Consider the following 12473-nt stretch of genomic DNA (forward strand, 5'->3'; position numbering starts at 1 on the left):
TAAAATGAAAGTGTTCTTTTAAAAGCAGATGTGTGTGTGTGTGTGTGTGTGTGTGTGTGTGTGTGTGTGTGTGTGTGTGTGTACCCAGGTGCCTGAAGAGGGCAGAATAGGGCAGCAGATTCCCCAGAGCTGGAGTTACAGGCTCTTATGAGTCAGCAGACCTGAGTGCTGGGAACTGAACCCCGGTCGTCCTGAAGAGCAGTACACGTTCTTAGCCATCGAGCCGTTTCTTCAGCCCTGAAATTGGTGTCAATATAACCACCAATCCTCAAAACAATGTCATCTCATCTTTCGGAATCTAGATCCTGTGTTCTTTTACCCTCATCAGTGCTGGAAAAGTCCTTTGAAGTAGGAATTTTGTTTTAGGGGAAAAATTAAATTGTCTGGACTTACACAAGGCATGTAAGGAAAGAGATCTGTGTTCCTAACACAGCTTCTATACAGATTGACAGCAGACTGTAAACCAACCAGCCTCATCCTAGGGTGGTGCTAAAAGGAATTTGAGATGTTTTCATGTCAGTTACCATCATTGGACTAAGCATGTGGTCTCTCAAGATGACCATTTTCAGGAGATATGCTCATAGGGAGATGCACTGGTGGAACAGTACTTGATAGTCATATGAATTTCAGTATTGCCTACATAACTGGAAGGAATCTGGAGTATGTGTAAAACCAAATTTTTAATGCACAGAGAATATTTAAGACAGTTCTCATCCTACCCCTTCTTTAGCAACATTTAACTTTTTAAAAGAATATTTTATTATTTTTATGTGTATGAGTATTATGCCTGCATGTAGGTAAGTGCACCCATGTCATGCAATGCCTGCGCAGGACAGAAGAGGCCATCAGATCCCCTGGAACTGGAGTTAGGACAGTTGTTAGCTGCCATGTGGGTGCTGGGATTCGAGCCCAGGTCTTCTGCAAGAACAGTCAGTGTTCTTAACCACTGAGCCATCTCTCCAGCCCTAATTTTGTGGAACTGGTTCTCTCCTTCCACTTTTATGTGGCTTGCAGGGATTGAACTCAGGTTGCCAAGTGCACATGACAAGCACCTTTACTCACCGAGCCATCCTGCTGGCCCTTGAGGTTTATATTTTTCCTTTTTCTTTTTTATAGACTTGATTTTTATTACTTTCAAAAGTTTCATATTTATTTTGCTCTTTGACTCTATGCTTCTGCTTTAACACTTTCCCAAGGACAGCATGCTTGACCCTGTCTAGGACCCATTTCATCTCACATAGAACCCCGTAGGCTCTGCTGGTGTGTTTCTCAGTTTTAGAAAACCTCGTAAGGCCTTTGGGTTCCCCAGCACCAACATCTCGAGGTTTGCCAGGCCACATATCGGTTTTGGTATTTCCTGACCTTCTTGGTATAAGCTTGAATAATCTTTTACAGAGTAGTTTTGTTAGAGCCTGTGTTGGAGGGAAGTCTTTGGTGGTATGTCAAACATAGGATCACTGTAACTGCCTCTAAGCACCATCCATGGAAGAGCTAAAGGAAGGGTTACCATTTAATTTTTAAGCCACGATACCACACTTCAAAGTCTGAGAATTCCTAAATTAGGCAAGGAGTTGTCATGCTCTTTCTTCAGACGCCAGCTTGATCTGTGCCTCATCTGGCTAACACTTTTTGTATGTGTCAAATCAATATTCAGTAAGTATACTTGCCACAAGTTAGTGTTGTAAAAGGAGAATTAATAAAAATCGAGCTACAGTCTCCTCTCGATGGCCTACTGATTCATTATGATCTGCCTGGAACTGTCTTGACTTAGAAACTGAAGTCCTATTTCCTGGGAACTCCTCAGTTCTGGGCAGAAAAGACACATATTTAACTCCCACTTGCTTAGATAAACCTCCAGTATTTGGCGGATAGTGATACTGAAAACAACAGCTTCCCTTATTAAATTAAGGAAACAAACACATCCATTTTGAGTCACAGAGCAGCTTTGGCCAGCCAAAACGCCACTGAGCAGCTTGCCAATTTTTATGGTGATTCAAGTCAAGTTGCAATTAGACCTTCTATTTTCTGATGATGGCTCAGGCCATATTTCCCTGACACAAATTTCAACAATATAGGACATGTGACAACATTAACATTGATACAATTTTATGTTTGTCATTAGTTGTCTAGTTTTGACAACTAATGAACTTAGGCAAGAAAACATTTACCTTATCTCCTTTTTGAATGACTTCATGTAGTACATTTAACAATTACATACAAAAGTGGAAAAATACATTACATAAGTGTTTAGCTGAAAATTAACATTCAAAATGTATCAATCAGGGAGTTGGAGTTATGAAGACAGGAAAGAGGGTAGCCTGGTGGCTTCTGTTGCAGTTGTTTTGAGGGCAGTCATTTGACTAAAAAACATAACATAATTAGGAAAATACTCAGAAAAAGCAAGACGTGTCCATCCTTGGGCAACATAAAGGCATCTCAGCATCACATTGTCTCCTAATCAGACACAGACTGGAAGAACAAGAGGAAGGGAAAGAGCTTTTTTCTAGAAAATTCCCCACATAAAATACTCTAAATAGGTCCAGATGCCATAAAATAAAATGTTTTCTGCTGCAGTGATGTGGTTTTATCTGCACGAGATCTGACTGTGAGGTTTGGGAAGAAAGGTAAGACATCAAACAAAACCAGCAGCTTCTTGCCAAAATAGAGGCTCAGCACATGCTTTTCTGAGCACAGATGCTATTTTAATGCGGCTGACAGATGGGAGGAGTGAGCGGTCAGTGATTTTTTTGCTCTATGATCCAGTTTTAGAAATCTGCAATAAAAAAGAAGAGGGGGTCTCCACAATGTGATAGGGCTGCTGGGCTAGCCTCTGCTCTTGTGTAAGCCTGGCACAGTGCATGCTCATTCATGTTCCATCGTCCCACCCACAGTGTTAAACTGTAGCTATCATCCCTTTATACTCCTTCAGCTTTACTGAGAATTAGTTCATTTTATGTCTCCTCGAATGCTGGACGGTAAAATTCTGTGAAGTTACACTAAGGTGTGTTGGTCTAACTCATGATTATATCTTCACATATCAAATCTAAGACATCAGAGAATGTAGCATGTTCTCTTTTCTAAATAAAAGTACATGAGAGGATTCTATGAGTGCTCTAAGGGTGGAATTAAGAAAATGGTTTCCAAGGTCAATGAGATGGTTCAACAGGTTGAGGCTCAGAGGGCAGAGGTGCTTGCCCCCAAGGCTGATAGCCTGAAATCCATCCCTGACCTCGCATTGTGGAAAGAGGGAGCAGATTCACAAAAGTTGTCCTCTGACCTCTACCTGTACACACACACACACACACACACACACACACACACACACACACAAATAAGAAAAGAAAGAAAGAAAGAAAGAAAGAAAAAGAAAGAAAGAAAGAAAGAAAGAAAGAAAGAAAGAAAGAAAGAAAGAAAGAAAGAAAGAAAGAAAGAAAGAAAGAAAGAGGTTAGGTAGCCATATTGTTGAGGCTTCACGGGCACAGCTCCCCTGTCACGTCGGGAACACCCTATCTATCTAGCTGTAGTCCTCCGGCTCTTACAATCTTTCTCCCCTTTTCTTCAGTGACACCAGTTGACATTTAATGTGGATGGGTGAAATTTCACGAAGGTTGTGCCTCTAGATGAAGAACTATTAGCAATTAGTGGACGCTGAGGGAGGGAGGATCCGTTTTCGGGGAAAAGCTCTCTGATAGGTTATCTAATCCCAAGTGGGCAGCCATATACACAAACACCACTAAGTGGACTCGGTAGATTTTATATGTGTGTATGTAACAGTAATCATCAAAGAGGTCATGAAATCGAGAGGGGGTGGGTGGATGTGGGATGAGTCGGAAGGGGGAAAGGGGGAGGGGAAGTGATCTAAATACAGTACACAGGTATGATATTCTCAAAAAGTAAAAAGAATTTAGAAGTCTTCCATTGTGCTGTGAAGTTAGGCTCAGACACCAGATCAAGCGCTTGATTTTGACGAGTTGTTTCTTTGGGCTGATTAGCTGGGTTTCTTTTGTGAAGTCGTAGCTAGCAGTTTCTGAGGCAAATGCCTCTGTGAAAATAAGCATTTTTCTGGTGCCTTGGATTTTTCAGGAGATTATATTGTTACTTGGCTTCTGGTAAGTTTAAGGCATCTTTGAGCACTTTGAATTCTATGAACTTTGGAGTTTCTGGTGATAAACTTCTGTCACCCCTGTATTACCTCTTTGATGGCCAGATGGGGAGTCTGGTTTGCATCAGGCACAATGTATATTTGAACACTAAGGTCACAAGCAGAGTTATATTACCTTTTATGGTCAGTAAGACATGTAGGTGGTACAGCTTTCCTCTTCAAGCTACATGGGTAATGGGACACAGCGCTTTGTTTTTACGTCTAGATTCCCATGCAGTATTATTTTCTAAAAGCATGTTCCTTTTGGCAGTCTGAGCCTTGTTTAAAGCAGGATTTCCTCTTGAAGTGCAGGAGGAGATGACCTTCAGTTCCAGTCTCCTTGCATTTGATTAAAGCCACCTGAGAGAAGTTTATAGCCATAAACTCTTCGTCTTCAGTCAGTCCTGCCCCGCTAACAGCAGATCAGAATTACATTAATAAAGCCTCACTCAGAAGTAATCATCATACTCTGTAGATCCAGTCCTCTGCTAAAAGGCAATTTTGGACCACATGGAAAATTAAAATGACCGTGAAAACAACTTAAGGGAGTTGATCAGTTTAATTGTGGCATGTGGGATGTGTTTCAAGTCCTGATAGGAAGTGCTCACAGAGAGAGGAGAGAGAGGGGGGAGAGAGAGAGACAGAGAGAGAGAGGAGAGAGAGGGGGGAGAGAGAGACAGAGAGAGAGAGGAGAGACAGAGAGAGGAGAGAGAGACAGAGGAGAGAGAGACAGAGAGAGAGGAGAGAGAGGAGAGAGAGAAGAGAGAGGAGAAGAGAGAGAAGAGAGAGATTTTAAAAAGACAGTGTAATTCAGGAACTGCAGTAGAAATTGGACTATCATCATCACTAGTGTCCAAATGAGTCTCTTGGTCCCTTGCCAGGCTAGTTTGGGACTTTGATTAATGCTTGATATTTTAAGCAAAACATACAAAATTTTATGTGATTATAATGACACAACAGGAAGTTTCTTTAGTTCATTAACTCTGTAAACAAAAGGGTAAGAAATCTCTTCCTCTTATAGAATTTGTGTAATAAGAGATTTAAAACACATAGTGCTAAACTCTGTCTCGTTAAGAATTGGGATAGTGGTTAAAAAGATGGGATTTTAAAGCTTGTTAACTGCATTAATAAGATCTAGGCTGTTAATATCTTGGTTCTTAAGGACAGAAGGAAGAGCCAGTTAGCCAAGTCATACTGAGTTATACTTGCCAATAATATGCAATAAATGTTCTTAAGGAAGAATAGAAACAGTTGGGCCGCAGGTTCTTAAACCTGTGCTTATGACTGATTCTTACTCCCCTCCCTGGGATGGACTTGCTGACTGCCTCTGCCCCTGCATCTCTGAGTCAAGTTCAGGAGGAGAATAATTTACACTTCTAACAGGTCCTGAGGCGACAGTGGTGCCATGCCCAGAGGCTCCACTTTGAGAGCTAGTGTGAATCCACAGCTGGTCCTTCTGAGAGCAGAGCACGTTTAAACCCCAGGCACTTCTCCTTCCTGGACCCAACACCCCAAAGTGCTTTTCAAACATTGTGTCCCTAGAATCCCTTTGCCTACTTTCTCTTTTTAGTCCAGAAATATTACCTGTACCACATCCGTCTCCTAACTGTACATGAGAAGTCCATGTAAATACCCAAATGTGAGAGAACTGGACAGATACCTGCTGTTAAACAACGAACACCACTTCATGTTACTAAGTTAGCTTGATGGAGGCCTGGAAGTATTAAGAACATGCTGCATTTCCCCTGTCCAGAAGTAAAGGATCTTTCTTTACCTGACCAACCAAAGAGTTTTAAATTAGCAAACCAGAGTCTCACCTTAGACAAACAGTGCAAAAAATTCCAAGACTTTGTTACTTAGAAGTTTCCAGGTAATTCAGCCAGGGTCACGGGCCATTAATAACCCTACATAGGTACTACCAATGAGTGTGGGTGTCCCCAAGGCCAGGAAAATTGGTTTTGGGGTAGAAAACCTTAATGATTTGTCAAAATTTTGTGCCATGAGTGGTACATTGTGGGGGAGGGCATTAGAAAAATTCTATCTAAAAAGATTCCTTAGGAAGTCATAATGAATGAAAGGGTAGATGCATCCCTCTAATCCTGTAAGATTGATGTTAGTTTTCAGTAGTCTGACTTTCTCCAAATACAACGCAAAGCTTGTTGTGTTCTCTCGTGGACAGTATTAGGAAAAAGTGGCACCTCTGAATTCTATTCGATGACCTGATCACAGTTCCTCCATGTCATTGGGCTGCTCCTCATAACCCTGCCCTCTTCCTTCAGAATACATCAGCACTATAGCTCTGCTTGATTCTGGCTTCAACTTCATTTCATTTCATAATAAAAATTACTGTCTTGATGAGGCTAACAAATTTTTTTTTTCATTTGAAGCTTTAAGGCAACCAAATAGTTTCCAACTTCTTTCAGGCCAAATACTTATCAGATGTATTTAATTAAGTTGAAAGACAAAACATTCTGTTAAGTCAATAGAAAGCAAGGGCCACACCTGTTCTCACTAATACTGTTTTCCCAAAGAATGTCAGTGAATTATCAGTCATTAGTTCATAACAAAATAATTTAAGAAGGCTTGAGATGTAGTTCAGTGCTAAAGTCCTTGTTCTGCCTATGGGAAGCTCTGGGTTTCATAGTCTGCACCACAAAGAAAACAAACAAAACAAAGAAAAAGCAAACCATTCAAGTAAAAGAACAAAACATAGTTTTAGAGTACAACAGCCACTACAAGCCGGCTATATTAAAATACCAATGACTGCAGACAATCTTTTGGTACTTGCAGGAGGATAGGTTTGCTTTAAAATATCTGTAGGATTTTTGCTTTTGTTTTGGTGAGGTATGGGGACAGCATCAGATCAGGAGACAATTTCCACTGGAAACGCAGTTTCTTCTCAGGGTTCTGCAGGGATGGTGCATGCATCACCACACAGGGCTCCCGAGGAAGCTCAGGCTAGCAAAGGGGCAGAGGGTAAGGACTGCCAAAGGCTTCCATCACTAGAAGGAGTGGGCAAAGCAAGGGGAGCCACTGAGCAGGTCTAGGACTGGATCATTTCAGTACTTTGGGTTGCAAGGGTGTCCAGTGATCGCTGGGTATCTGGTACACGCAGGGACGCAGGGGCACACAGTACTCCTCTTGGAGATTAAGAACTAGGTAGGGGAAATGGAGAGGCCCTGAGTTCATGGTGGTTGGTATAGCGGTTACTTTTCCTGTCACGTCGACCAGATACTTGACAACTTAAGGAAGGCAAGACTTTGTTCACACTTCTGAGGATTCAGTCTGCGGTTGGTTGCTCCTGTGCTCTTGGACAGAATGCTGGCAGTGGGAGCCGTGGGGAGTTGCTCCTTCACTTCCTGGCAGCAGAGTGCAAAGTGAGATAGGGACAGAGGGACAGGTATAGCCTTCAAAGACAAGCTCCCATTTACCTATTTCGTCCAGCTAGGGCCCACATCTGAAAGTTTCCACCACCCCCTAAGACAGCATTACCAGTTGGGAAGCACACATTTAGCACTGGAATCTGTTGGGGGACATTTCATATTCAAACAGCAACGAACGGCTTACATAGGAAAGGTATGTTCCTAAGCGATTTCTGTTCTCTTGCTAAGAGTTAGCTAAGCTTGGTAAGTCACTGAGGTCCCAGGTGTAAGAATATAAAAGTACAGAAAATAAAGCTTGGCATGGTGGTACACCCCTGTAATCCCAGAACTCAGGAGGCCAAGGCAGGAGGATTGTCACAAGTTTGAGGCCAGCCTGGGCTACATATGGAAAACGTGCATCAAAAAACCAAAAACAACTCCCCAATAAACAACGAAATAAATAATACAAGCCAGGTGTGGTGGTGTGTGTCTGTAATTCCAGCCCCTAGGAGCAAAGGAGGCAGGAGTTGAAGGTCAGCCTCAGCTACACTGAGTTCACGTCAGCTGTGAAAACTTGTCTACTCACTGCAGCCCTGGGAACCTGAACAAAATCCAGACATCGAGGTCAGTCTGCATTCCAACAGGCTGCACAGCACATGCACATGAAATTAAATGAAAAAGTAGGGGACATGAAAGAGAGGGATGTGTTAAGGGTGCCTTGGGGGAGTGTGAGGGAGGAGTTGGGGCATATACTCAAGACACACTGTTTAGATGTATGATATTGTTAAATAATAAATAAAAGATATTCTAAAAACAAGAAACCTTGTTGTTGTGGATGTCCTGGGGCCCTCCGGGCAGGGGTAGAGTCAGCGAGGAGCCACGATGCAGACTCCGGGAGTCAGGTGAGAAGCAGGCAGTGCCAGCAGCTGCAGACTCATTAACTGCAGATATGGGGCTCCCTTATATCCCCCCTCAAGTGTCCCATTGGTCCATTGATAGGTCGTGTCTGTTCCTCATTGGCTCTCTGTATTGGGCCATTTTCGCATCAACCGTCTCTATGTCTTTTGGCAGAACACAGGTTTGCCTCAGACGATGTTTTTGGTGCGTTTGCAGCGCACACTGGTTGTTCAGGCCGCGCTTCCTCCTACACCTTGTCTCATAAAACAATAAATAAATAAATAAATAAATAAATAAATAAATAAATAAACAAATAGGTTAGTTAATTAAAGAAATCAGGGACATGGTTCAGTAGTTAAGAGCATTAGCCATGCAAGCCCAGTGACCCAAGTTCATGCTCCCAAATCCTCATAAAAAACTAGATACAGAGCACACATTTGTAATCCCAGCATCTGTGAGGTGAGATGGGAGGCAGAGAAGGGAGAACTGACCAGAAGCTCACAGACCAGGTAGACGGGAGTTCACAGTACAGTAGCAGAAACAAGGGAAACCCTGCCCCAAAGAGGTGGAAAGCACAAACTGACTCCCAGAAGTTGACTTCTGACCGCCATACACATACCATGGCATGCACACGTGTGTACACACACACATACAAAAACACACATATGCAAATAAAATATATTTAAATACAGTAATACAAAGTTAAAAATAAAGACTATACAATATAGTTAAATAAGTTTTAGAGTTAATTCAAGGTTATATCCTGGGAAGTCAGAGCCATAAACTGAACTAGTGTGTAAAAGGAAGAGTAAAGGAGGAGAACCGGGAGTTCAAGGTCATCCTGGACCACGTAGCAAGACACTGCCTAGAAGGAAAAGTGGGGAGGAAATGGGAAGAAAGATCAGCGGTGTGAACACCTTGATTTAGAAATGGTGTCCTTAGATGAGATCTGACTTTGAAGGGAGATTAGGGCACCCACACAGCCTCAGAAAATGTTCAAGGTTAGCAGCAAATGGAAGGAAAGTCCACGGAGGGAAGCAGAAGACATAGTCATAGAAGTCAGGCTTCAGAGAAGCGGGCATGAGAAGCTTCTGGAAGCTAAGGCAGCGAATGGTAAAGGACACAGGAGAAAAGCTGGCTATACAGTGAGCTTGAGGATTGCACATCAAAACCATGTCTGAAAACCAAAACAAAGAAAACCACCACCAACAACCAAAGCTAAACAAGTAAAAAGAGCGGTTCCTGAACCACAGCGCTCAGCCGCCCGTAGCCCTGGTTTCATCTTCTCTAGCGCATGGAGAGTAGATGTCTAAATGGGATGGGAGGAGAAGCTACGGACTTATATAAACGGTCCCCAGGGTATCCTGGAAATCTCCTCCATGTAACAGTCTTTGAAACTAGAATCTTGGCTTGAATCATACCCACAAACATGGGCACTTCCTCCCAGGGGAAAATCATTGACCTTCTGTGGCAGAGACTGGCCTGGACTCTTCTAATATGAAAATGCTCTTGAGAATCAGCAGAGAAAGGTGGCTGGGTCGCATCCTTACACCCACCTGTGCGTCCCAGCTTTCTGCTTTAGAGCACGACTTTGTGTGTGAGGTTTGTGCCTCAGATTCGGACTTAAACCCCTGCTCCGTTTTTCCAGAATTGTGACCTTATTCTCCTAATCTGTAAAACTGGAAATAATGCCTGTACATCAACGGGCATTAAGTGTGACACACTGAACACACGGTAGACTCAATTATTGTAGGAGTCCAATGAAAGGCCAGTGTCCTTGTGATTGTTGGGCTCTAGTTTCTGCCAGGTCTTGGTCCGCATTCCATTTTCCTCTTATAAAATGGTTTGCCCCTTCAATCTTTTTCAGACTCCTTCTTTGTTGGTAGTCACAACCTCCCGAAGAATCTATGGATGACTGAGCATGGTTACCCCTGCGTTGCAGCTGGGTAGGGAGGGCCTCGGAACTGACAAAGACTCGTTCTTGTCTCAGAGAGAGGAGGTCACAGAAACTGAGCTGGACGCTGTGGCTGCCGAGTTCTGTCAGAGCCTGATGGGAAAAGGCAAGGACGTGTTACCACTTTTCTTGCCAAAATACCCTCGACTTCTGCACAGAGCAAGCCACAGAGATGAGCTAATCCTCCAGTCACATAAAAGAGTTGCTTGTTGAACTTTTGACTTTTGGCAAATTGTGGGTCATTTCTTGGCTTCAGTGATTCCCTGATGCTTCTTCTGTTTTCTAAGGCATTGTGCTCTTACCTCTCTTGAATGGTGGGCTTTGTTTCCATCCTTCTCATGCATTAAAAAATACGTGGCTTGTTATACTCCAATGAGTCTATGTACATATTTGTCTGAACCACAATATTGGTTTGGATACCTATATTCTGTGTAGACTCGCAGTGGGGTGGGGGATTGGCCTAGGAAAAGTGCAAGTAAAATTTAGCATCGGATATTGCAAGAGATGGGGATATAGCTCAGTGGTAGAGTGCTTACTTAGCACTCTACTTAGTCTACTTAGACTCCATCCTCAGCACTTTAAAAAATGTGAAAGAAAATATTTTGAGATGTATTTTATTAGTTTAAATCTTCAGATTTTAAATATAAAATATACTTTCCTTCAGCCTGATATACAGAGTTAATTAATTGAACAACACACTGCTGAATAAATCTCATACTTGCTCAGAAGACTGCAGGTCTAAAGTCTTAGTAGTTTTTCTTACTGCTTAGCTCTTTGTGGCAGGCATAGGACAGGGACAGGGGACCAAGGAGTAGCAAAAGCACAAGTACAAAATTTCTGAGTCCATTCCCAGCTGTTGAGACAGGGGTCCTGAACTACTCAGCCCACAACTCATCCGTGCCTGAGGGAACAATGAAAAATGAGTGAGTCTGCGTAGCTCTGCATGAACCCTTCAACTGCTTCAGAAACACCCCATTTTGGTCATCTTTTCCCTTCTAGAAGTCAGATGACTGACTTAGGAGAAAACCTAAGTTTTCTCTCAAATGGCTCTCCTTGGGGTTCATTGTTGCTCTTGGTGCTGGCAGGTGCTGTCTTTCTTTTATGCCCTCCTCCCGTGTGTGTGTGTGTGTGTGTGTGTGTGTGTCTGTGTGTGTCTGTGTGTGTGTGTAAGTGTGCATAGAAGCCAGAGGTCAGACGATGTCAGGTGTCTTCGTAAGCTGTTCTCCACCTTATTTATTTTTTTTAGTGTTTCATTACAGCTTTAACATATTCAGTAACACACTCCAGAGCAAGAGTACATTTCATTCACAAGTGGGTGCAAGTGTCTAGGTTCACAGTTGAATTAATACAGTTATACAATATCGAACTCAGTATAAGCCCTGTAAGACATAAAATTGATGAGTTTTTGACCTCTAAAAAAGATCTCCATTTCATTTTAGAATATATTGTTCCTTGCAGAAAGACTCATTGTTTTTGCTACTAACACTGAGATGTTGGCACATGCATCTCTCATCTGTATGTATCTGATTATTACTAGTCATAATCGGTTGCACTTGGATCCTTGGTGCCTGTGTATGTCTATAAAGTCATTGGGTAGATTTCAGTGGTAATGTTTATCACCTCTACCAATTAACATGATGTAAATTTCCATGCTTCCTCCTCAAATATAATACATTTTTAAAAATTTGTTGATTTTGTATGTGTGTGTATGTATCACAGAGAATATCCCAAACCATCTTATTCAACTATACACTCACTTCTGAGATGGTACCCTCCCACAGCCTCCCTCCCCCCACTAGAGCCCTTATACTCTGATATCCCTGATACTGTCTGCTGTGTTGTCGGCACCCCAGCCATTCCCTGCTACTTGTCCATCTGGTGGATCTAGTCAGCCTATCTTGAGATCCTTGTTTTAGGAAGATCAACTGTTCTCATCTAGAAGCAATCAGTTGTCAATATTCCTTTAGCTAAGATTGGCATCTGCTGTTCATTTTCCCAGTTCTATACTGGGTTACTGTCTGGGAGTCTCTTGCACCACCTTGGCCAATAACTCAAAGGAAGGTATCACCTGTCTAGCATTGTTTCTTGTTATGTAGCCTTTAGCTATACATATGGACTC

The 12473-nt window shown here is 42.5% G+C and overlaps 2 protein-coding genes across 2 annotated transcripts in view; one reads left to right on the forward strand and one right to left on the reverse strand.

The window, feature by feature from the left end:
- Synpo2 (synaptopodin 2) overlaps nucleotides 1–12473 on the forward strand; it is a 207579-nt gene that overhangs the window by 63056 nt on the left and 132050 nt on the right. The gene's annotated exons all lie outside the window — the stretch shown is intronic.
- The window catches only part of LOC103744311, an 8674-nt gene continuing 6345 nt past the window's right edge, over nucleotides 10145–12473 (reverse strand). The window contains 1 exon segment of the mRNA XM_008846049.1: nucleotides 10145–10447. Coding sequence (XP_008844271.1) covers nucleotides 10145–10447 — 303 coding nt within the window.

Source organism: Nannospalax galili, unplaced genomic scaffold, assembly GCF_000622305.1.
Source record: "Nannospalax galili isolate Female #2095 unplaced genomic scaffold, S.galili_v1.0 scaffold142, whole genome shotgun sequence".
NCBI classification, from domain to species: domain Eukaryota; kingdom Metazoa; phylum Chordata; class Mammalia; order Rodentia; family Spalacidae; genus Nannospalax; species Nannospalax galili.